The sequence below is a fragment of the Camelus ferus genome, chromosome 5 (assembly GCF_009834535.1).
Source record: "Camelus ferus isolate YT-003-E chromosome 5, BCGSAC_Cfer_1.0, whole genome shotgun sequence".
Classification (NCBI taxonomy): domain Eukaryota; kingdom Metazoa; phylum Chordata; class Mammalia; order Artiodactyla; family Camelidae; genus Camelus; species Camelus ferus.
Genome location: NC_045700.1, coordinates 30,213,686 through 30,240,754, shown reverse-complemented (window position 1 = coordinate 30,240,754; position 27,069 = coordinate 30,213,686). Strand labels below are relative to the sequence as shown.

General features: G+C 37.5%; 1 protein-coding gene and 1 pseudogene across 1 annotated transcript in view; one reads left to right on the top strand and one right to left on the bottom strand.

Moving 5' to 3' along the window:
* The window catches only part of LOC116663621, a 544,445-nt pseudogene that overhangs the window by 352,398 nt on the left and 164,978 nt on the right, over positions 1-27,069 (bottom strand).
* The window catches only part of NEB (nebulin), a 226,036-nt gene that overhangs the window by 125,525 nt on the left and 73,442 nt on the right, over positions 1-27,069 (top strand). Inside the window, 21 exon segments of the mRNA XM_032479425.1 lie at positions 1,191-1,394; positions 1,733-1,837; positions 4,985-5,089; positions 5,192-5,503; positions 6,312-6,515; positions 7,247-7,351; positions 7,933-8,040; positions 8,907-9,218; positions 11,286-11,489; positions 11,829-11,933; positions 15,089-15,193; positions 15,295-15,606; positions 16,418-16,621; positions 17,353-17,457; positions 18,039-18,146; positions 19,013-19,324; positions 21,390-21,593; positions 21,932-22,036; positions 25,191-25,295; positions 25,397-25,708; positions 26,929-27,033. Of these exon segments, the coding sequence (XP_032335316.1) occupies positions 1,191-1,394; positions 1,733-1,837; positions 4,985-5,089; positions 5,192-5,503; positions 6,312-6,515; positions 7,247-7,351; positions 7,933-8,040; positions 8,907-9,218; positions 11,286-11,489; positions 11,829-11,933; positions 15,089-15,193; positions 15,295-15,606; positions 16,418-16,621; positions 17,353-17,457; positions 18,039-18,146; positions 19,013-19,324; positions 21,390-21,593; positions 21,932-22,036; positions 25,191-25,295; positions 25,397-25,708; positions 26,929-27,033 (3,741 nt within the window).

Here is a 27,069-nt window from a genome sequence, read left to right as displayed (position 1 = left end):
TTTTTAGTTTGATATTTGTAGCCTGTTAAACAGTTATTAAAGTACCACTTCTGAAGGACACTACAGCTTTTTAAATGAAATTAATAATGGTGTTTCACATAGAATAATTTTATCTAGTTAACCACTTGCCTATATCTGAGAAAACAGGTCTAGATAGACAAGAAAATGCTAATCCCGATTCGGAGTGAAGTGCTGTCTTAGAAAAAGAAAACCCGATTGAGATCAAAATTGTGGAGCTAGGGATTGATTATCCCTTTAAAAATTATCTTAATTATCCCTTTAAAAATATGGAACACACCATGTGCCAGGGATTGTGCTAAGCACTGAAGGTACAATGGTGAATAAAGAAGAAACACAACACAGTTCCTGACTTTAGGAATTTCACATTGATAACAAAGAAACAGATCAGTATATCTCTAGTAATACTAGAGAATATCAGTAAAAAAAAAAAAAAAAAAAAAATGGGATGACTGAGAAAGTGAGGTGGGGAAAGCTTATACGGAGAAATCTGATTTAGGGATATAAGGGAGAGTAGGAGTTGGTTCTGGAGGAGGACACAGGGGGCATTCCTGCAGAATGACCAACATATGCAAAGCAGGTTGTGTGCAAACCACAAACTGAAAGACCAGCGTGGGCAGGATGCACAGGTTAAAGGAAGGCAGGTGTAGGAGGAAGCTGGAAGAGTATGTAGGGGCTGATGCTGGACCATCATCACCTTCTAATCTATGTTAAGATTTTGATCTTTACCGTAAGATCACTGGGAAGCCATAGGATGGGGGGATGTTGTGACTTCAGATCTGAGTGGTGAATTTTATAAAGATCGTTCTGGTTGCTGTGTGGATAGCTTCCTGGAGAGCCTATTATTATTGCTTTAAAAGTCCACATTAGCTAGTGTGAGGATTACCAAATATTCAGAACTCTTCCACGCATCCCCTAAGCAGAGCACTCCTTCTGCATCACTCTGCTTTCTAGAATGTGCATCAAGACCCCAACATAGACCCCCTCCACCCTGCCACAGAAAACAGAGCAGAACAAGACATGGCTGTACATATGAGGAACTGTGTGCGTCAGGCCTATGCTCAGTTTTATTATTGTTTGTGGAGGATAAAGTGTAACATGAAAAACTGCTTCCTTACTTTACCACAATTTAAAAAAACCCTACCTCTACCTAACTTTGTTTTCCTTCCCAGGCCATCTACAAGGCTGACTTGGAATGGTTGCGTGGCATCGGCTGGATGCCCGAAGGGTCTCCTGAAGTATTGAGAGTCAAAAATGCCCAGAAGATCCTACTAGACAGCGTCTATCGGACACCTGTGGTGAAACTCAAGTACACGAGCATCGTTGATACACCTGATGTTGTCCTTGCTAAGTCAAATGCTGAAAATATTAGTATTGTGAGTCACATTTTTCTTCTATGTAAAATTAAGTTAGTGTTATAAAGAAATGATAAATAAGCTGGTAATTTCTTTGTAAGATAATAATATTGATGATAGCAAAGGTTTTAGTAAGTAATATTGGCAGGGTTGTTCTGTTATTGTTTGTTAACTTTAAACAAAAACTCAAAGTAGTAATAAAAGGTATTAATACAGATTTCATATCAAATTTGAGTAACTTACATGAAAAATTCTGGAAATTTTTACCTTAATATGAAAAGATTCTGGACCAGGAAAGTTGAGAGCTGTGCATTGCCACAGGCAATTTGTAATTGTGTTATTATTGGTTCTTTCCATAGCCAAAGTACAGAGAACTTTGGGACAAGGATAAAACTTCAATCCACATAATGCCAGATACTCCAGAAATCAATCTCGCTAGAGCCAATGCTCTTCATGTGAGCAATGTAAGTACCGCAACAGACTTCCTTTTTGCTTGGAGAATCACCCATTTGGTACGAAGATATCACTAGGGAATGCTTCATAGCCTTGGGAGAGAAGATTGAGTGGGTAAGGAAGAGCCCTTGACCAGGAGTGAGGAGGGGGGCAGATCCTAGGCTCTGAGTCACTGGTGAGGGAACATCAACATGACAAAAGAGAGAAGGGAGTAAGGACAAGAAAGATGAACGAGGAATGAGGAGACACACAAACAAGAAGGGGAACTGACAGATTCGGACAAACACAAAATAATTAGGGGAATTCGTTGCAAAATTTTGTATGAATTAATTAACCCAGATATATAGGGCATTTTTAAGGAATTATAAATTACTAAAATTGACTCCAGAAAACGAATAAAAACATATTGCAAGAAATTAAGAGGGTTATTAAAGACTCTCCTTCTCCCTTTCCAATGTCAGGGTCACCCAGATGATTTTATAGGGGAGTTCTCTCCAAACTTGAAGAAATAAGCTACCACAGAGCCCAGTGAAAGAAGGAAAGCTGTCACAGTTACCAAAACGTGTTGAAGATAGTTCCACAAATGAAAACTGTAGGCCAATAATAATGGGGGAATCTTAAATGCAGCATTATGGTAGTACGTGAATGTATGATGCAAACAACTAGGGTTCATCCAGGAATGTCAAGAGGGTTCCCTATTTAGAAACTTAATAATGTAATAGAACAAAAGAGAAAAGTCATATGCTCATTTTATTAGATTTGAAAAGATATGTGACCAAATTCAATATTCATCCTTATTTTAAAAATAAAATATTAGCAAAATAAGGATAAATTAATATTTTCTTGACAGGACTAAAAGTAAATCTTAAATCAAAGGCTAGGCTCATCCTCGGTAAGTAAGCTTCTCATTCAAGTCAGGAACAAAACAGCGATGCCCACTAACATTACCATTATTTAACAGAAGCTTCTTATTCAAGCCAAAATAATTATGTAAGAGTATGAATAACAGATAATTTTGCCTTTTTCTTTCCAGTATTTATCATTATATGCAGAATAAATCGTTATATTCCTGGGAAAAGGAAGAGAAGCAACTTAAAGTCTATTAGATAAAATAAGAGAATTTAGTTATGTGGCTAGCTACACAGTTTAAGAAATTCAAGAAAGGTACCACCTTCATGGATCACAGAGATTTTGTCTGTATGTAGAATAAGTATGACCTTCGGGGAAGGATGCTACCTTAGTGCAGTTCACCATGACTTGGAACTCTGCATCTTTCAAAAATAATAAATCTTTAGACGAGAAAGAACCTGCCAAGCAAAGATTCCTCATTTGTGTGCCAAACCACACCATCAACTCTATTGTAATGAGCCACTTGGGAGCTCATTTTTTCCAAGAGTTGAGAAGAAAACAGTATTTTAGGGCACTGATACATTTTTTTGGACCAGAATCCGTATATGGTGCAATGCGCTCTTATTGCCCCGTGACTGGATGGAGACCAGCCAGCTCTTCATTGCAGCATCCTTAGCCTCTTCCTTCCGATCCATAGGCATCTTTGGCAAGAGAGTCCTGAAAAGTCTCATGTGCTCTCTTTTACATGATAAATTTCTCAGCTGGAAATACCAGAACCCTACCATTGATATCATGATGTAAGCAAGATTAGTATTTGAAAGTATGCCAAAAGTGAAGTTATTAAATTTAGATATATAGGTATTAATGAGAATGGCTTCTATTTTGGAAGAAATCAAACATCCCATTTGAATGGTAACCTAAACGTACAATTTCTTTACACATGGTGTTGCCGGTATATAATCTTGATAAAGTCCACTATTTTAAATTATTTCCATCATGTAGAAAGTAAAACTTTTCCAGGGTATCTGTATATGATTTTATGGGTAACCAAGCAAATTCATGTTAAATTGACTCGTTTAATCTTCATAATAATCCCATGAGTAAGATAGTGTCATTTTATTTTATCATATGGGAAAGTTGAAACTTAAAAAGATTAGGAATTTGCCCACATTCTTACAGTTAGTAAGTGAAGAGTTAGATCTCAAGCCTGATTTTTTTAAGTTCAAATGAAAAATATATTTGACCACATCAACAAACAAAAATGTATTATATAAAAAAGTATAACAATATATGTAATAAATAAAAGACAAAAATTTAAAATAATATAATTACAAGTTTGCATTAAATATTCTCCAGTATAATGCATTTAAATGTGGAGAACACTTTTTTCTTTTGTACAAAAAACAAATCAAATGTTAAAACAGGCCCACTTAAAATTCATACAAAAACTTGAATGAAATTCATGTAAAACTTGTCCACACTTACAAGGACAAAATTTACCTGAGCACCCATTTTTCAAATGCAAAGGCCATGAAACTATCAATAATTGAAACTCACTTCTCCTTTCTGCGCTGTTCAAGCTCCCATAGTGATAGGTATGATTTTTGAGTTATATGTTTAAATTGCTGTTATGTCTGAGTCTTTCTGATGTTGTTAATATAGAATGTATCCACTAAAATTTGAACGTATATTTAGAAAGTTATCCGTAAAACAGTCTCTACTTTAATTAACTTCTCTTTACAAAGGAAAAAGTGTTATACTTAGAAAATGGCCATTACATCCAATGGTGTGTCAGTAAGAAGACCTAAGATTCCCAAACAGTATGCATTATCAATCGTATTAGAAGATCTAAGAAACCATATAGGGAGAAAAAAAACCCACAAATGTAAAAAGTTTATAATTCTGAAGACTATAAAATTGAATTGAGTTAAAACATTAAATACAATTATTGAATTAAAGAAATGCAATAATAGGCCATTAACATCTGAACTTAAATGTATACCAATGCTACTAGCACAACAATACAAGAAGTAGGTAAACCTTTTTACGTAAACCGTGAACGTCTACATGGAAGTTATGATTCAAATTAAAGAAAAAAAAAGAACTCTTATCAAGTGCAGATCTTTGGATTCCAGACATTATTTTATATTCCAGGACAACGGTACAGAATGATTCTTTCAACTATTCTTTTTTCTTTAACTGGTTCTGGGACTTCAAACTGCACCCTTCTGGTATTAATTCAACTTGAACCCTTGGAGTTACTGGTAAATTTGAATCTGGAATGATAACTTTGTTTTCCTCCTGTTCAGAAAATTTACCGCAAAGGTTGGGATGAGATGAAGATGAGCTGCGATGTGCGGCTGGATGCCATCCCCATCCAGGCTGCCAAGGCCTCCAGGGAGATTGCCAGTGACGTAAGTGTGGCCTTGTTTAACACCCCAGTTTTTTAAGGCAAACGCCCTAGGTGCATCAGGAGTTTGCTGTGTGATCCATCTACTTTGCTTTTCCATCTCCAGTATAAGTACAAGCTTGACCACGAGAAGCAGAAGGGACACTACGTGGGTACCCTCACAGCCAGGGATGACAACAAGATCCGCTGGGCGCTCATAGCTGGCAAGATCCAGAATGAAAGAGAGTACCGGCTGCACTGGGCCAAGTGGAAGTCTAAGTTCCAGAGCCCTGCGGACATGCTTTCCATCACGCATTCTAAACAAAGCCAGGATCTGGTCAGCGACATTGATTATCGCAATTACCTGCACCAGTGGACGTGTCTGCCAGATCAGAATGATGTGATCCAGGCAAAGAAAGCCTACGAACTGCAGAGCGATGTGCGTATCCTGCCTCCAGACTCCGGGGGAGATGTGTGTCTGTGTGTTTCCCTGCAGTGTATTCCCTCGGGATGTAATTTAAACAGTAATCTTAATAGAATCTAACATATTCTGTAGATTTCTGTGGAGTTTTTCTGAACACTTTCCATTTTATAGGGGATTCCTTCTTATGTGGCAAGGCCTTATTTATCAAGAAGAAAATCACTCTCTTATTCTATGTAATTAGGTAGAAAATTTCAATCCCAGTTGTCCTGATGCATTAACATTTGCATGATAAGATATCTTAATGTCAGAAATAGGTATTAGCATAAGGAAATACTGGATCTCAAGTTTATCTGACACATAGAGGAAAATGTATGTATATTTTTATAATATATTTAGAGGGAGAAAGAGGAAAGTTGTCTATAGATATAGGTATGTATTTTTCTCATTACACATGTATCTAAGGACATTTTTCTCCCAAATTCCTGCAGATATTATTTTCCATGGTGTACAAAAGGCATATTTCAAGTAGTGAGCACAGAAGCTCAAACTTGCATGAAAACAAAATTGTGTGTCATTGCTTTCTGTCATCCCAAAAGTGCCACTTGTCAGCCCATCTCCAATTCCCATAGGATACTGTGAACTTCTCCCAGAGACATGTGCCAGGAATGTACTGCCCAAATATTACCGTTTAACGTTGATCCTTGAGTTTCATGGGGTTGACCGCCCAGATGATCTGAGTAGAGGCAGTGTGTGGTTTGCTGGCATCATGCTCTCGTAGGTGAATTTAACTCTTCTGCGCTCTGTGGTCCTCTCCTTCTTGTAGAACGTGTACAAATCAGACCTGGAATGGCTGAAGGGTATTGGATGGTTGCCGGAGGGTTCTGTGGAAGTGATGAGAGTAAAGAATGCTCAGAATCTCCTGAATGAAAGGTTGTATCGCACAAGGCCTGAGGCCCTCAAACACACCAGCATTGTTGATACCCCTGAAGTCGTCCTGGCAAAGATCAACTCTGTGCAGATCAGTGAGGTAAGTCAGTTCATGAGATGTTCAGACAAGTTGTAGAGGTCTCAGTAGAGATTCTAACTGTGAACCTTAAACTGCTAATACCAGGATTAGAATCTTGAATGTGCATGTACCCAGACAGAATTTCATATAGCCAATCAATGAATAGTATCCACATTTCATTTGCCTAGATAACCCTTTGGTCAAAGTATGGTAGGCATCTCCATGTTTCAGACTCTGATACCCATTTTGAACACATTTTGAGACCTTGCCTATAACACAGATCCACCAGTTAATGCCATGATCACAAAACTGCCATATTTTTATTGCTACTCGATCATGAAGTAAGTGGAAAAGTGCAGGGGCGCTTTTAAAAGTGCTCATTTTAGACGTTATGATAATTATGTGGACCGAGAAAGCCAAGACTTGGTTAGCAATGTGGATCATCATAGTTACCTACAATGCAGGCTTACCTGTCAGGTAATTATATGTGAGTAAATAGAAGAGGATCCGTTTACTACCATGTTTCTGGTGCGTTTTACGTTTATACTTCATCACACATGAATATATTCTTCTTGAAGTCACTTTTGACACCTTCTAAATAGAAACACAGATGAAAACAAATGCGATCACATATACATCTGAGCACATCCAAAGAGAACCTTTCATTGTACCTATAAGTTTCTTCATATGGTATTTACTCATTAATTTACTTCTTTACTCATTAATCACCCTCTGTTTTTCATTTTTACCAGCCATTGTATCGTGACGCCTGGGAAAAGGAGAAGGCTAACGTGAACGTGCCAGCTGACACCCCGCTGATGCTGCAGTCCAAAATCAACGCAGTGCAGATCAGCAACGTAAGACGCCGCCCCGCCCCTCGCTCCACACGGCGTTCTCTGCCTCCCGTCTGCGAGCTGCAGAGAGCAGTTAGCAAAAGGCATTTCCCTAACTTTCCTTTCATTTCTGGTCTTCAGTGATAAGTGCCATGTGTGTGTGCACAAGCACACCTGAGTGTGTGTTTATACTGTAGAAACGTGTGTCCTCGTCTTTATTGGACGGAAAAATGCACTGGTGAAAACCATGTGTAGTAATGGTGAAAATGCATGTATATTAATATTTAGTTCTCTTTTTAGTGGCCCATCATTGATTTTTCCTTTTAAAAGCCAAACAATATATGTAATTTTTCTCATTTTCATGTGCTTTACTGTCTTTTAAATTCCTTTCTTTAAAAAAAAAAAGATATTGAAAGAGAACTTGACTAAATGTCATTAAAAATCTACTGGAACTATGTTCGATACAAAACCAAGCCATTTTACAAATCTTAAGGAGAGATTGATTTTCAGTGTAACTGTTGCCATGTATTCTTGAACTTACCAGTAATGCTGACTCAGTAGCTCCCTCTTCAGATTGACTGTGGCATTGCAATCTCCATTTGCAGAAGCAGTATCAGAAAGCTTGGGAAGACGTCAAGATGACTGGTTATGACCTGAAAGCAGATGCCATTGGGTTCAAGCATGCCAAGGCTTCCAGGGACATTGCCAGTGATGTGAGAGTGCCTCCTTGCTCCTCCTTAACAAACATTAACTCATAGACACACAGAGAGTTGATACTGTACTAATCTCTAACTTAATTCCCCAAGAATTTTAATTAAGTAGAATGAAGGTCACCGTTATTCGTGTCTTGCTTTACAATCCAAAATTCAAGAACAACTTTCACAGCAATTTGAGGACCTTCCTACTTCTCTGCTTGGTTCTGCTGTTTATATGATTAAGCACAGATTTTGATTTTCTTTTCAGTCTCTTCTCAATATAAGTTAATTTATAAGCACTTACAGAGATTTAGTGGGTGCAAAGAATTCTATTGTTTCTTAAAGTGCTGCCTGCATAGCTGCTTCCTGTGATAATTTTATGCAGTCCATGAAGAAACATTTTTAAAAATAGTTATATTCATTTTAATATGTGCTAGAGAAATATTGATTTTTTCCCCACTTAAATAGAACTATAAATTTTAAAATAAAAAATTTTAAATAAGCTTACACACTTTAAAATATATTTACTTAAACAAAGAATCACATTGACAAAGTAAAGTATAAAGTACAGGTGGTACTTTGTGGCAAAACACGTGAGAACAGCAAACAGTGACTGAAGTTTGGGAAATAGTGGATATGCCTGTATTGGGGGATAATTTAGAAGCACAGTTCTCATCTTTGAGGTCTTCACAATGTCTTCATGCATATAGACTCAGAAGACAAGCCAGTGTATCAAGAAGTATAAAGTTATAATGTGAATTTAAAGAAAAACAGTGCCCCCAAAAGGGTAACTTTTAGGTAAGGAAACTGAGGCTATTTGAGTAGACTGTCTAGAAAAGTGAGTTTGGAGAACAACTCTTCTTTCTTCTGTTCACATCCACCAGTATCTATACAAAACCACCTACGAGAAACAGAAAGGTCATTATATTGGATGTCGCACTGCCAAGGAAGACCCTAAACTGGTCTTTGCGGCCAATGTGATGAAGATGCAGAATGACAGGCTGTACAAAAAGGCGTACAATGACCACAAGGCCAAGATCACCATCCCAGTCGACATGGTGTCCATCAATGCTGCCAAAGAGGGCCAGGCATTAGCAAGCGACGTGGACTATCGGCATTACCTACACCACTGGTCTTGCTTTCCTGACCAGAATGATGTGATCCAAGCCAGGAAAGCCTATGACCTGCAGAGTGATGTAAGTTGTTGCTCATGCAGGAAGTATCAACGGACGTGCCCGAGGGGTGAGCTCTTGCTCAGAAAGAAAGTCTTCCACAGCTTTGCCCCTCACTCCCTCTGGTGCTCGGGAAAATGCAACTCTCTCTGCAAGAGCACTTCCCTTTAGTGTTGGTTACCAAGTGTACTCATCGCGTACCTTACTTCTAGGCTTATTCAGAAAGTTTGCATTTTCATTATTAGTGGTGCTACCAGAATTTTTCTTAGATTTGTTAATGGGTGCACTGTTTGTGGTTTATTAAACATAAGCATTTTCTTGGTTCTTCAGTTGAAGAATGACAGGGGCTGTCTTGCTTGAAATGAATTTCAGAGGCTAGCAGCATACTCCAAACTCACTTGTTTCCCTTAAACTTGAGATTCTTCACAACTTGATGTTTCATTCATTTACCTAAAGTATTTTTAGATTTGCTCGTGTTTTCTGCCCATTCAGTCTTTTGGAAATGATGAGTTCCATCAGGATATTTGTTTCTTGTATACAATTAATACTTTCTTTTAATTATCTGAACTTGGTTCCCTTAAGCTTCAAGAGATGCTTTCTAATAATGAATGAGTTTGTTATAGAAAAGTATATCCAACATTTGAAATGAGCTGCCAACTGGTGGATTTAGGCCAGTTTCTAGAAAAATGCAGTCTCTTCATTGACCTGAACCACATTAGTTTATTGAGGAATGCATATCAATCAAGCTCTCAAAGAATGAGGAAGGGGACTTCAAAACCTGTATGTAATCCTCTTTAAGAATTCCTTCTTCTGAATTTTGGGTCTCCATCATACTTTACACACTAAAACCAACAACATTCATCATTAATGTAGAAATTTCCTACATTTTGACTCCTCTTACTCCCTTTTTAGTTTGATATTTGTAGCCTGTTAAACAGTTATTAAAGTACCACTTCTGAAGGACACTACAGCTTTTTAAATGAAATTAATAATGGTGTTTCACATAGAATAATTTTATCTAGTTAACCACTTGCCTATATCTGAGAAAACAGGTCTAGATAGACAAGAAAATGCTAATCCCGATTCGGAGTGAAGTGCTGTCTTAGAAAAAGAAAACCCGATTGAGATCAAAATTGTGGAGCTAGGGATTGATTATCCCTTTAAAAATTATCTTAATTATCCCTTTAAAAATATGGAACACACCATGTGCCAGGGATTGTGCTAAGCACTGAAGGTACAATGGTGAATAAAGAAGAAACACAACACAGTTCCTGACTTTAGGAATTTCACATTGATAACAAAGAAACAGATCAGTATATCTCTAGTAATACTAGAGAATATCAGTAAAAAAAAAAAAAAAAAATGGGATGACTGAGAAAGTGAGGTGGGGAAAGCTTATACGGAGAAATCTGATTTAGGGATATAAGGGAGAGTAGGAGTTGGTTCTGGAGGAGGACACAGGGGGCATTCCTGCAGAATGACCAACATATGCAAAGCAGGTTGTGTGCAAACCACAAACTGAAAGACCAGCGTGGGCAGGATGCACAGGTTAAAGGAAGGCAGGTGTAGGAGGAAGCTGGAAGAGTATGTAGGGGCTGATGCTGGACCATCATCACCTTCTAATCTATGTTAAGATTTTGATCTTTACCGTAAGATCACTGGGAAGCCATAGGATGGGGGGATGTTGTGACTTCAGATCTGAGTGGTGAATTTTATAAAGATCGTTCTGGTTGCTGTGTGGATAGCTTCCTGGAGAGCCTATTATTATTGCTTTAAAAGTCCACATTAGCTAGTGTGAGGATTACCAAATATTCAGAACTCTTCCACGCATCCCCTAAGCAGAGCACTCCTTCTGCATCACTCTGCTTTCTAGAATGTGCATCAAGACCCCATCATAGACCCCCTCCACCCTGCCACAGAAAACAGAGCAGAACAAGACATGGCTGTACATATGAGGAACTGTGTGCGTCAGGCCTATGCTCAGTTTTATTATTGTTTGTGGAGGATAAAGTGTAACATGAAAAACTGCTTCCTTACTTTACCACAATTTAAAAAAACCCTACCTCTACCTAACTTTGTTTTCCTTCCCAGGCCATCTACAAGGCTGACTTGGAATGGTTGCGTGGCATCGGCTGGATGCCCGAAGGGTCTCCTGAAGTATTGAGAGTCAAAAATGCCCAGAAGATCCTACTAGACAGCGTCTATCGGACACCTGTGGTGAAACTCAAGTACACGAGCATCGTTGATACACCTGATGTTGTCCTTGCTAAGTCAAATGCTGAAAATATTAGTATTGTGAGTCACATTTTTCTTCTATGTAAAATTAAGTTAGTGTTATAAAGAAATGATAAATAAGCTGGTAATTTCTTTGTAAGATAATAATATTGATGATAGCAAAGGTTTTAGTAAGTAATATTGGCAGGGTTGTTCTGTTATTGTTTGTTAACTTTAAACAAAAACTCAAAGTAGTAATAAAAGGTATTAATACAGATTTCATATCAAATTTGAGTAACTTACATGAAAAATTCTGGAAATTTTTACCTTAATATGAAAAGATTCTGGATCCAGGAAAGTTGAGAGCTGTGCATTGCCACAGGCAATTTGTAATTGTGTTATTATTGGTTCTTTCCATAGCCAAAGTACAGAGAACTTTGGGACAAGGATAAAACTTCAATCCACATAATGCCAGATACTCCAGAAATCAATCTCGCTAGAGCCAATGCTCTTCATGTGAGCAATGTAAGTACCGCAACAGACTTCCTTTTTGCTTGGAGAATCACCCATTTGGTACGAAGATATCACTAGGGAATGCTTCATAGCCTTGGGAGAGAAGATTGAGTGGGTAAGGAAGAGCCCTTGACCAGGAGTGAGGAGGGGGGCAGATCCTAGGCTCTGAGTCACTGGTGAGGGAACATCAACATGACAAAAGAGAGAAGGGAGTAAGGACAAGAAAGATGAACGAGGAATGAGGAGACACACAAACAAGAAGGGGAACTGACAGATTCGGACAAACACAAAATAATTAGGGGAATTCGTTGCAAAATTTTGTATGAATTAATTAACCCAGATATATAGGGCATTTTTAAGGAAATTATAAATTACTAAAATTGACTCCAGAAAACGAATAAAAACATATTGCAAGAAATTAAGAGGGTTATTAAAGACTCTCCTTCTCCCTTTCCAATGTCAGGGTCACCCAGATGATTTTATAGGGGAGTTCTCTCCAAACTTGAAGAAATAAGCTACCACAGAGCCCAGTGAAAGAAGGAAAGCTGTCACAGTTACCAAAACGTGTTGAAGATAGTTCCACAAATGAAAACTGTAGGCCAATAATAATGGGGGAATCTTAAATGCAGCATTATGGTAGTACGTGAATGTATGATGCAAACAACTAGGGTTCATCCAGGAATGTCAAGAGGGTTCCCTATTTAGAAACTTAATAATGTAATAGAACAAAAGAGAAAAGTCATATGCTCATTTTATTAGATTTGAAAAGATATGTGACCAAATTCAATATTCATCCTTATTTTTAAAAATAAAATATTAGCAAAATAAGGATAAATTAATATTTTCTTGACAGGACTAAAAGTAAATCTTAAATCAAAGGCTAGGCTCATCCTCGGTAAGTAAGCTTCTCATTCAAGTCAGGAACAAAACAGCGATGCCCACTAACATTACCATTATTTAACAGAAGCTTCTTATTCAAGCCAAAATAATTATGTAAGAGTATGAATAACAGATAATTTTGCCTTTTTCTTTCCAGTATTTATCATTATATGCAGAATAAATCGTTATATTCCTGGGAAAAGGAAGAGAAGCAACTTAAAGTCTATTAGATAAAATAAGAGAATTTAGTTATGTGGCTAGCTACACAGTTTAAGAAATTCAAGAAAGGTACCACCTTCATGGATCACAGAGATTTTGTCTGTATGTAGAATAAGTATGACCTTCGGGGAAGGATGCTACCTTAGTGCAGTTCACCATGACTTGGAACTCTGCATCTTTCAAAAATAATAAATCTTTAGACGAGAAAGAACCTGCCAAGCAAAGATTCCTCATTTGTGTGCCAAACCACACCATCAACTCTATTGTAATGAGCCACTTGGGAGCTCATTTTTTCCAAGAGTTGAGAAGAAAACAGTATTTTAGGGCACTGATACATTTTTTTGGACCAGAATCCGTATATGGTGCAATGCGCTCTTATTGCCCCGTGACTGGATGGAGACCAGCCAGCTCTTCATTGCAGCATCCTTAGCCTCTTCCTTCCGATCCATAGGCATCTTTGGCAAGAGAGTCCTGAAAAGTCTCATGTGCTCTCTTTTACATGATAAATTTCTCAGCTGGAAATACCAGAACCCTACCATTGATATCATGATGTAAGCAAGATTAGTATTTGAAAGTATGCCAAAAGTGAAGTTATTAAATTTAGATATATAGGTATTAATGAGAATGGCTTCTATTTTGGAAGAAATCAAACATCCCATTTGAATGGTAACCTAAACGTACAATTTCTTTACACATGGTGTTGCCGGTATATAATCTTGATAAAGTCCACTATTTTAAATTATTTCCATCATGTAGAAAGTAAAACTTTTCCAGGGTATCTGTATATGATTTTATGGGTAACCAAGCAAATTCATGTTAAATTGACTCGTTTAATCTTCATAATAATCCCATGAGTAAGATAGTGTCATTTTATTTTTATCATATGGGAAAGTTGAAACTTAAAAAGATTAAGGAATTTGCCCACATTCTTACAGTTAGTAAGTGAAGAGTTAGATCTCAAGCCTGATTTTTTTAAGTTCAAATGAAAAATATATTTGACCACATCAACAAACAAAAATGTATTATATAAAAAAGTATAACAATATATGTAATAAATAAAAGACAAAAATTTAAAATAATATAATTACAAGTTTGCATTAAATATTCTCCAGTATAATGCATTTAAATGTGGAGAACACTTTTTTCTTTTGTACAAAAAACAAATCAAATGTTAAAACAGGCCCACTTAAAATTCATACAAAAACTTGAATGAAAATTCATGTAAAACTTGTCCACACTTAACAAGGACAAAATTTACCTGAGCACCCATTTTTCAAATGCAAAGGCCATGAAACTATCAATAATTGAAACTCACTTCTCCTTTCTGCGCTGTTGAAGCTCCCATAGTGATAGGTATGATTTTTGAGTTATATGTTTAAATTGCTGTTATGTCTGAGTCTTTCTGATGTTGTTAATATAGAATGTATCCACTAAAATTTGAACGTATATTTAGAAAGTTATCCGTAAAACAGTCTCTACTTTAATTAACTTCTCTTTACAAGAGGAAAAAGTGTTATACTTAGAAAATGGCCATTACATCCAATGGTGTGTCAGTAAGAAGACCTAAGATTCCCAAACAGTATGCATTATCAATCGTATTAGAAGATCTAAGAAACCATATAGGGAGAAAAAAAACCCACAAATGTAAAAAGTTTATAATTCTGAAGACTATAAAATTGAATTGAGTTAAAACATTAAATACAATTATTGAATTAAAGAAATGCAATAATAGGCCATTAACATCTGAACTTAAATGTATACCAATGCTACTAGCACAACAATACAAGAAGTAGGTAAACCTTTTTACGTAAACCGTGAACGTCTACATGGAAGTTATGATTCAAATTAAAGAAAAAAAAAGAACTCTTATCAAGTGCAGATCTTTGGATTCCAGACATTATTTTATATTCCAGGACAACGGTACAGAATGATTCTTTCAACTATTCTTTTTTCTTTAACTGGTTCTGGGACTTCAAACTGCACCCTTCTGGTATTAATTCAACTTGAACCCTTGGAGTTACTGGTAAATTTGAATCTGGAACGATAACTTTGTTTTTCCTCCTGTTCAGAAAATTTACCGCAAAGGTTGGGATGAGATGAAGATGAGCTGCGATGTGCGGCTGGATGCCATCCCCATCCAGGCTGCCAAGGCCTCCAGGGAGATTGCCAGTGACGTAAGTGTGGCCTTGTTTAACACCCCAGTTTTTTAAGCAAACGCCCTAGGTGCATCAGGAGTTTGCTGTGTGATCCATCTACTTTGCTTTTCCATCTCCAGTATAAGTACAAGCTTGACCACGAGAAGCAGAAGGGACACTACGTGGGTACCCTCACAGCCAGGGATGACAACAAGATCCGCTGGGCGCTCATAGCTGGCAAGATCCAGAATGAAAGAGAGTACCGGCTGCACTGGGCCAAGTGGAAGTCTAAGTTCCAGAGCCCTGCGGACATGCTTTCCATCACGCATTCTAAACAAAGCCAGGATCTGGTCAGCGACATTGATTATCGCAATTACCTGCACCAGTGGACGTGTCTGCCAGATCAGAATGATGTGATCCAGGCAAAGAAAGCCTACGAACTGCAGAGCGATGTGCGTATCCTGCCTCCAGACTCCGGGGGAGATGTGTGTCTGTGTGTTTCCCTGCAGTGTATTCCCTCGGGATGTAATTTAAACAGTAATCTTAATAGAATCTAACATATTCTGTAGATTTCTGTGGAGTTTTTCTGAACACTTTCCATTTTATAGGGGATTCCTTCTTATGTGGCAAGGCCTTATTTATCAAGAAGAAAATCACTCTCTTATTCTATGTAATTAGGTAGAAAATTTCAATCCCAGTTGTTGTCCTGATCCATTAACATTTGCATGATAAGATATCTTAATGTCAGAAATAGGTATTAGCATAAGGAAATACTGGATCTCAAGTTTATCTGACACATAGAGGAAACTGTATGTATATTTTTATAATACATTTAGAGGGAGAAAGAGGAAAGTTGTCTATAGATATAGGTATGTATTTTTCTCATTACACATGCATCTAAGGACATTTTTCTCCCAAATTCCTGCAGATATTATTTTCCATGGTGTACAAAAGGCATATTTCAAGTAGTGAGCACAGAAGCTCAAACTTGCATGAAAACAAAATTGTGTGTCATTGCTTTCTGTCATCCCAAAAGTGCCACTTGTCAGCCCATCTCCAATTCCCATAGGATACTGTGAACTTCTCCCAGAGACATGTGCCAGGAATGTACTGCCCAAATATTACCGTTTAACGTTGATCCTTGAGTTTCATGGGGTTGACCGCCCAGATGATCTGAGTAGAGGCAGTGTGTGGTTTGCTGGCATCATGCTCTCGTAGGTGAATTTAACTCTTCTGCGCTCTGTGGTCCTCTCCTTCTTGTAGAACGTGTACAAATCAGACCTGGAATGGCTGAAGGGTATTGGATGGTTGCCGGAGGGTTCCGTGGAAGTGATGAGAGTAAAGAATGCTCAGAATCTCCTGAATGAAAGGTTGTATCGCACAAGGCCTGAGGCCCTCAAACACACCAGCATTGTTGATACCCCTGAAGTCATCCTGGCAAAGATCAACTCTGTGCAGATCAGTGAGGTAAGTCAGTTCATGAGATGTTCAGACAAGTTGTAGAGGTCTCAGTAGAGATTCTAACTGTGAACCTTAAACTGCTAATACCAGGATTAGAATCTTGAATGTGCATGTACCCAGACAGAATTTCATATAGCCAATCAATGAATAGTATCCACATTTCATTTGCCTAGATAACCCTTTGGTCAAAGTACGGTAGGCATCTCCATGTTTCAGACTCTGATACCCATTTTGAACACATTTTGAGACCTTGCCTATAACACAGATCCACCAGTTAATGCCATGATCACAAAACTGCCATATTTTTATTGCTACTCAATCATGAAGTAAGTGGAAAAGTGCAGGGGCGCTTTTAAAAGTGCTCATTTTAGACGTTATGATAATTATGTGGACCGAGAAAGCCAAGACTTGGTTAGCAATGTGGATCATCATAGTTACCTACAATGCAGGCTTACCTGTCAGGTAATTATATGTGAGTAAATAGAAGAGGATCCGTTTACTACCATGTTTCTGGTGCGTTTTACGTTTATACTTCATCACACATGAATATATTCTTCTTGAAGTCACTTTTGACACCTTCTAAATAGAAACACAGATGAAAACAAATGCGATCACATATACATCTGAGCACATCCAAAGAGAACCTTTCATTGTACCTATAAGTTTCTTCATATGGTATTTACTCATTAATTTACTTCTTTACTCATTAATCACCCTCTGTTTTTCATTTTTACCAGCCATTGTATCGTGACGCCTGGGAAAAGGAGAAGGCTAACGTGAACGTGCCAGCTGACACCCCGCTGATGCTGCAGTCCAAAATCAACGCAGTGCAGATCAGCAACGTAAGACGCCGCCCCGCCCCTCGCTCCACACGGCGTTCTCTGCCTCCCGTCTGCGAGCTGCAGAGAGCAGTTAGCAAAAGGCATTTCCCTAACTTTCCTTTCATTTCTGGTCTTCAGTGATAAGTGCCATGTGTGTGTGCACAAGCACACCTGAGTGTGTGTTTATACTGTAGAAACGTGTGTCCTCGTCTTTATTGGACGGAAAAATGCACTGGTGAAAACCATGTGTAGTAATGGTGAAAATGCATGTATATTAATATTTAGTTCTCTTTTTAGTGGCCCATCATTGATTTTTCCTTTTAAAAGCCAAACAATATATGTAATTTTTCTCATTTTCATGTGCTTTACTGTCTTTTAAATTCCTTTCTTTAAAAAAAAAAAGATATTGAAAGAGAACTTGACTAAATGTCATTAAAAATCTACTGGAACTATGTTCGATACAAAACCAAGCCATTTTACAAATCTTAAGGAGAGATTGATTTTCAGTATAACTGTTGCCATGTATTCTTGAACTTACCAGTAATGCTGACTCAGTAGCTCCCTCTTCAGATTGACTGTGGCATTGCAATCTCCATTTGCAGAAGCAGTATCAGAAAGCTTGGGAAGACGTCAAGATGACTGGTTATGACCTGAAAGCAGATGCCATTGGGTTCAAGCATGCCAAGGCTTCCAGGGACATTGCCAGTGATGTGAGAGTGCCTCCTTGCTCCTCCTTAACAAACATTAACTCATAGACACACAGAGAGTTGATACTGTACTAATCTCTAACTTAATTCCCCAAGAATTTTAATTAAGTAGAATGAAGGTCACCGTTATTCGTGTCTTGCTTTACAATCCAAAATTCAAGAACAACTTTCACAGCAATTTGAGGACCTTCCTACTTCTCTGCTTGGTTCTGCTGTTTATATGATTAAGCACAGATTTTGATTTTCTTTTCAGTCTCTTCTCAATATAAGTTAATTTATAAGCACTTACAGAGATTTAGTGGGTGCAAAGAATTCTATTGTTTCTTAAAGTGCTGCCTGCATAGCTGCTTCCTGTGATAATTTTATGCAGTCCATGAAGAAACATTTTTAAAAATAGTTATATTCATTTTAATATGTGCTAGAGAAATATTGATTTTTTCCCCACTTAAATAGAACTATAAATTTTAAAATAAAAAATTTTAAATAAGCTTACACACTTTAAAATATATTTACTTAAACAAAGAATCACATTGACAAAGTAAAGTATAAAGTACAGGTGGTACTTTGTGGCAAAACACGTGAGAACAGCAAACAGTGACTGAAGTTTGGGAAATAGTGGATATGCCTGTATTGGGGGATAATTTAGAAGCACAGTTCTCATCTTTGAGGTCTTCACAATGTCTTCATGCATATAGACTCAGAAGACAAGCCAGTGTATCAAGAAGTATAAAGTTATAATGTGAATTTAAAGAAAAACAGTGCCCCCATAAGGGTAACTTTTAGGTAAGGAAACTGAGGCTATTTGAGTAGACTGTCTAGAAAAGTGAGTTTGGAGAACAACTCTTCTTTCTTCTGTTCACATCCACCAGTATCTATACAAAACCACCTACGAGAAACAGAAAGGTCATTATATTGGATGTCGCACTGCCAAGGAAGACCCTAAACTGGTCTTTGCGGCCAATGTGATGAAGATGCAGAATGACAGGCTGTACAAAAAGGCGTACAATGACCACAAGGCCAAGATCACCATCCCAGTCGACATGGTGTCCATCAATGCTGCCAAAGAGGGCCAGGCATTAGCAAGCGACGTGGACTATCGGCATTACCTACACCACTGGTCTTGCTTTCCTGACCAGAATGATGTGATCCAAGCCAGGAAAGCCTATGACCTGCAGAGTGATGTAAGTTGTTGCTCATGCAGGAAGTATCAACGGACGTGCCCGAGGGGTGAGCTCTTGCTCAGAAAGAAAGTCTTCCACAGCTTTGCCCCTCACTCCCTCTGGTGCTCGGGAAAATGCAACTCTCTCTGCAAGAGCACTTCCCTTTAGTGTTGGTTACCAAGTGTACTCATCGCGTACCTTACTTCTAGGCTTATTCAGAAAGTTTGCATTTTCATTATTAGTGGTGCTACCAGAATTTTTCTTAGATTTGTTAATGGGTGCACTGTTTGTGGTTTATTAAACATAAGCATTTTCTTGGTTCTTCAGTTGAAGAATGACAGGGGCTGTCTTGCTTGAAATGAATTTCAGAGGCTAGCAGCATACTCCAAACTCACTTGTTTCCCTTAAACTTGAGATTCTTCACAACTTGATGTTTCATTCATTTACCTAAAGTATTTTTAGATTTGCTCGTGTTTTCTGCCCATTCAGTCTTTTGGAAATGATGAGTTCCATCAGGATATTTGTTTCTTGTATACAATTAATACTTTCTTTTAATTATCTGAACTTGGTTCCCTTAAGCTTCAAGAGATGCTTTCTAATAATGAATGAGTTTGTTATAGAAAAGTATATCCAACATTTGAAATGAGCTGCCAACTGGTGGATTTAGGCCAGTTTCTAGAAAAATGCAGTCTCTTCATTGACCTGAACCACATTAGTTTATTGAGGAATGCATATCAATCAAGCTCTCAAAGAATGAGGAAGGGGACTTCAAAACCTGTATGTAATCCTCTTTAAGAATTCCTTCTTCTGAATTTTGGGTCTCCATCATACTTTACACACTAAAACCAACAACATTCATCATTAATGTAGAAATTTCCTACATTTTTACTCCTCTTACTCCCTTTTTAGTTTGATATTTGTAGCCTGTTAAACAGTTATTAAAGTACCACTTCTGAAGGACACTACAGCTTTTTAAATGAAATTAATAATGGTGTTTCACATAGAATAATTTTATCTAGTTAACCACTTGCCTATATCTGAGAAAACAGGTCTAGATAGACAAGAAAATGCTAATCCCGATTCGGAGTGAAGTGCTGTCTTAGAAAAAGAAAACCCGATTGAGATCAAAATTGTGGAGCTAGGGATTGATTATCCCTTTAAAAATTATCTTAATTATCCCTTTAAAAATATGGAACACACCATGTGCCAGGGATTGTGCTAAGCACTGAAGGTACAATGGTGAATAAAGAAGAAACACAACACAGTTCCTGACTTTAGGAATTTCACATTGATAACAAAGAAACAGATCAGTATATCTCTAGTAATACTAGAGAATATCAGTAAAAAAAAAAAAAAAATGGGATGACTGAGAAAGTGAGGTGGGGAAAGCTTATACGGAGAAATCTGATTTAGGGATGTAAGGGAGAGTAGGAGTTGGTTCTGGAGGAGGACACAGGGGGCATTCCTGCAGAATGACCAACATATGCAAAGCAGGTTGTGTGCAAACCACAAACTGAAAGACCAGCGTGGGCAGGATGCACAGGTTAAAGGAAGGCAGGTGTAGGAGGAAGCTGGAAGAGTATGTAGGGGCTGATGCTGGACCATCATCACCTTCTAATCTATGTTAAGATTTTGATCTTTACCGTAAGATCACTGGGAAGCCATAGGATGGGGGGATGTTGTGACTTCAGATCTGAGTGGTGAATTTTATAAAGATCGTTCTGGTTGCTGTGTGGATAGCTTCCTGGAGAGCCTATTATTATTGCTTTAAAAGTCCACATTAGCTAGTGTGAGGATTACCAAATATTCAGAACTCTTCCACGCATCCCCTAAGCAGAGCACTCCTTCTGCATCACTCTGCTTTCTAGAATGTGCATCAAGACCCCATCATAGACCCCCTCCACCCTGCCACAGAAAACAGAGCAGAACAAGACATGGCTGTACATATGAGGAACTGTGTGCGTCAGGCCTATGCTCAGTTTTATTATTGTTTGTGGAGGATAAAGTGTAACATGAAAAACTGCTTCCTTACTTTACCACAATTTAAAAAAACCCTACCTCTACCTAACTTTGTTTTCCTTCCCAGGCCATCTACAAGGCTGACTTGGAATGGTTGCGTGGCATCGGCTGGATGCCCGAAGGGTCTCCTGAAGTATTGAGAGTCAAAAATGCCCAGAAGATCCTACTAGACAGCGTCTATCGGACACCTGTGGTGAAACTCAAGTACACGAGCATCGTTGATACACCTGATGTTGTCCTTGCTAAGTCAAATGCTGAAAATATTAGTATTGTGAGTCACATTTTTCTTCTATGTAAAATTAAGTTAGTGTTATAAAGAAATGATAAATAAGCTGGTAATTTCTTTGTAAGATAATAATATTGATGATAGCAAAGGTTTTAGTAAGTAATATTGGCAGGGTTGTTCTGTTATTGTTTGTTAACTTTAAACAAAAACTCAAAGTAGTAATAAAAGGTATTAATACAGATTTCATATCAAATTTGAGTAACTTACATGAAAAATTCTGGAAATTTTTACCTTAATATGAAAAGATTCTGGATCAGGAAAGTTGAGAGCTGTGCATTGCCACAGGCAATTTGTAATTGTGTTATTATTGGTTCTTTCCATAGCCAAAGTACAGAGAACTTTGGGACAAGGATAAAACTTCAATCCACATAATGCCAGATACTCCAGAAATCAATCTCGCTAGAGCCAATGCTCTTCATGTGAGCAATGTAAGTACCGCAACAGACTTCCTTTTTGCTTGGAGAATCACCCATTTGGTACGAAGATATCACTAGGGAATGCTTCATAGCCTTGGGAGAGAAGATTGAGTGGGTAAGGAAGAGCCCTTGACCAGGAGTGAGGAGGGGGGCAGATCCTAGGCTCTGAGTCACTGGTGAGGGAACATCAACATGACAAAAGAGAGAAGGGAGTAAGGACAAGAAAGATGAACGAGGAATGAGGAGACACACAAACAAGAAGGGGAACTGACAGATTCGGACAAACACAAAATAATTAGGGGGAATTCGTTGCAAAATTTTGTATGAATTAATTAACCCAGATATATAGGGGATTTTTAAGGAAATTATAAATTACTAAAATTGACTCCAGAAAACGAATAAAAACATATTGCAAGAAATTAAGAGGGTTATTAAAGACTCTCCTTCTCCCTTTCCAATGTCAGGGTCACCCAGATGATTTTATAGGGGAGTTCTCTCCAAACTTGAAGAAATAAGCTACCACAGAGCCCAGTGAAAGAAGGAAAGCTGTCACAGTTACCAAAACGTGTTGAAGATAGTTCCACAAATGAAAACTGTAGGCCAATAATAATGGGGGAATCTTAAATGCAGCATTATGGTAGTACGTGAATGTATGATGCAAACAACTAGGGTTCATCCAGGAATGTCAAGAGGGTTCCCTATTTAGAAACTTAATAATGTAATAGAACAAAAGAGAAAAGTCATATGCTCATTTTATTAGATTTGAAAAGATATGTGACCAAATTCAATATTCATCCTTATTTTTAAAAATAAAATATTAGCAAAATAAGGATAAATTAATATTTTCTTGACAGGACTAAAAGTAAATCTCAAATCAAAGGCTAGGCTCATCCTCGGTAAGTAAGCTTCTCATTCAAGTCAGGAACAAAACAGCGATGCCCACTAACATTACCATTATTTAACAGAAGCTTCTTATTCAAGCCAAAATAATTATGTAAGAGTATGAATAACAGATAATTTTGCCTTTTTCTTTCCAGTATTTATCATTATATGCAGAATAAATCGTTATATTCCTGGGAAAAGGAAGAGAAGCAACTTAAAGTCTATTAGATAAAATAAGAGAATTTAGTTATGTGGCTAGCTACACAGTTTAAGAAATTCAAGAAAGGTACCACCTTCATGGATCACAGAGATTTTGTCTGTATGTAGAATAAGTATGACCTTCGGGGAAGGATGCTACCTTAGTGCAGTTCACCATGACTTGGAACTCTGCATCTTTCAAAAATAATAAATCTTTAGACGAGAAAGAACCTGCCAAGCAAAGATTCCTCATTTGTGTGCCAAACCACACCATCAACTCTATTGTAATGAGCCACTTGGGAGCTCATTTTTTCCAAGAGTTGAGAAGAAAACAGTATTTTAGGGCACTGATACATTTTTTTGGACCAGAATCAGTATATGGTGCAATGCGCTCTTATTGCCCCGTGACTGGATGGAGACCAGCCAGCTCTTCATTGCAGCATCCTTAGCCTCTTCCTTCCGATCCATAGGCATCTTTGGCAAGAGAGTCCTGAAAAGTCTCATGTGCTCTCTTTTACATGATAAATTTCTCAGCTGGAAATACCAGAACCCTACCATTGATATCATGATGTAAGCAAGATTAGTATTTGAAAGTATGCCAAAAGTGAAGTTATTAAATTTAGATATATAGGTATTAATGAGAATGGCTTCTATTTTGGAAGAAATCAAACATCCCATTTGAATGGTAACCTAAACGTACAATTTCTTTACACATGGTGTTGCCGGTATATAATCTTGATAAAGTCCACTATTTTAAATTATTTCCATCATGTAGAAAGTAAAACTTTTCCAGGGTATCTGTATATGATTTTATGGGTAACCAAGCAAATTCATGTTAAATTGACTCGTTTAATCTTCATAATAATCCCATGAGTAAGATAGTGTCATTTTATTTTTATCATATGGGAAAGTTGAAACTTAAAAAGATTAAGGAATTTGCCCACATTCTTACAGTTAGTAAGTGAAGAGTTAGATCTCAAGCCTGATTTTTTTAAGTTCAAATGAAAAATATATTTGACCACATCAACAAACAAAAATGTATTATATAAAAAAGTATAACAATATATGTAATAAATAAAAGACAAAAATTTAAAATAATATAATTACAAGTTTGCATTAAATATTCTCCAGTATAATGCATTTAAATGTGGAGAACACTTTTTTCTTTTGTACAAAAAACAAATCAAATGTTAAAACAGGCCCACTTAAAATTCATACAAAAACTTGAATGAAAATTCATGTAAAACTTGTCCACACTTACAAGGACAAAATTTACCTGAGCACCCATTTTTCAAATGCAAAGGCCATGAAACTATCAATAATTGAAACTCACTTCTCCTTTCTGCGCTGTTCAAGCTCCCATAGTGATAGGTATGATTTTTGAGTTATATGTTTAAATTGCTGTTATGTCTGAGTCTTTCTGATGTTGTTAATATAGAATGTATCCACTAAAATTTGAACGTATATTTAGAAAGTTATCCGTAAAACAGTCTCTACTTTAATTAACTTCTCTTTACAAAGGAAAAAGTGTTATACTTAGAAAATGGCCATTACATCCAATGGTGTGTCAGTAAGAAGACCTAAGATTCCCAAACAGTATGCATTATCAATCGTATTAGAAGATCTAAGAAACCATATAGGGAGAAAAAAAACCCACAAATGTAAAAAGTTTATAATTCTGAAGACTATAAAATTGAATTGAGTTAAAACATTAAATACAATTATTGAATTAAAGAAATGCAATAATAGGCCATTAACATCTGAACTTAAATGTATACCAATGCTACTAGCACAACAATACAAGAAGTAGGTAAACCTTTTTACGTAAACCGTGAACGTCTACATGGAAGTTATGATTCAAATTAAAGAAAAAAAAAGAACTCTTATCAAGTGCAGATCTTTGGATTCCAGACATTATTTTATATTCCAGGACAACGGTACAGAATGATTCTTTCAACTATTCTTTTTTCTTTAACTGGTTCTGGGACTTCAAACTGCACCCTTCTGGTATTAATTCAACTTGAACCCTTGGAGTTACTGGTAAATTTGAATCTGGAACGATAACTTTGTTTTTCCTCCTGTTCAGAAAATTTACCGCAAAGGTTGGGATGAGATGAAGATGAGCTGCGATGTGCGGCTGGATGCCATCCCCATCCAGGCTGCCAAGGCCTCCAGGGAGATTGCCAGTGACGTAAGTGTGGCCTTGTTTAACACCCCAGTTTTTTAAGCAAACGCCCTAGGTGCATCAGGAGTTTGCTGTGTGATCCATCTACTTTGTTTTTCCATCTCCAGTATAAGTACAAGCTTGACCACGAGAAGCAGAAGGGACACTACGTGGGTACCCTCACAGCCAGGGATGACAACAAGATCCGCTGGGCGCTCATAGCTGGCAAGATCCAGAATGAAAGAGAGTACCGGCTGCACTGGGCCAAGTGGAAGTCTAAGTTCCAGAGCCCTGCGGACATGCTTTCCATCACACATTCTAAACAAAGCCAGGATCTGGTCAGCGACATTGATTATCGCAATTACCTGCACCAGTGGACATGCATGCCTGACCAGCAAGACGTGATTCAGGCCAGGAAAGCCTATGACCTGCAAAGCGATGTGAGTGTGCTGCATGTCAGCCTGAGCTCTTCCTTCATGTGTCTGTGATGCCCAGAATATTGATGTCATTAAACCCTTGCATCATTTCTTCTTTTAGACCTTATAGTGTGGTATCAAGATCACCAGAGCCACGAAGGATCTAGACTTTGTATCAAGAAATAAATGGTAGTGGGTGTATAGTTGTTAATTGTATCAGGTTTAAGACAACTACTGTGAAAATATTATTTCTATAGAATTTAAGTAGCCACAGAGGTTTAAATTGTAAGTAAAGTATTGGCAGTCCATGGAGAGAATGTATGCCCAGATAGGCTGTTTTCATTGACACAGTATTTTAAAATTTTGAATTAAGTTGTCAAGGTTTTTTTTTTAACATTTTTTTATCAAGTTATAGTCATTTTACGGTATTGTGTCAAATTCCAGTGTAGAGCACAATTTGTCAGTTATACATGAACATACATATGTTCATTGTCACATTTTTTTTTTTTGCTGTGAGCTACCACAACGTCTTATATATATTTCCCTGTGCTATACCGTATAACCTTGTTTATCTATTCTGCATATGCCTGTCAGTATCTACAAGTTTTGAATTCCCAGTCTATCCCTTCCCACCCCTCCTGGCAACCACAAGTTTGTATTCTATGTCTATGAGTCTGTTTCTGTTTTGTATTTATGTTCATTTTTTTTTTTTTTAGATTCCACATATAAGTGATCTCATATGGTATTTTTCTTTCTCTTTCTGGCTTACTTCACTTAGAATGACATTCTCCAGGAACATCCATGTTGCTGCAAATGGCGTTATGTTGTCGTTTTTTGTGGCTGAGTAGTGGTCCATTGTATAAATATACCACATCTTCTTTATCCAGTCATCTGTTGTTGGACATTTAGGCTGTTTCCATGTCTTAAGTTGCCAAGGTTTTTAAATCAAGTAATTTTGCAAATAAATCAGAGATTTCCCATTTCTATTGAAAAGTCAGAGGATGCATCTCTGGACATGCATTACCCCTTGGCATGAATAACCTGGAGCTGAACTGAGGCTACTTCCCTTTAAGTAGCAAATATGTCCCCCAGTTTGTCATACCACCTGGCCTCATAGTTAATTTCCTTTTGTTATTTGTCTGGCTGCTTGAGTGTGTTATTCTTAAATTGCATTTCTCCATCAGGCCACGGATAGAATAAATGTGACTAGGGGAGCTGACTTCTTCCTGGTCTTGTTTTCACAGGCTATTTACAAGGCTGACTTGGAATGGTTACGTGGGATCGGGTGGATGCCAAATGATTCTGTTTCCGTCAATCATGCCAAACATGCTGCAGATATCTTCAGTGAGGTACTCTAAGATTTTATCGTGCCATTCAGCACATTT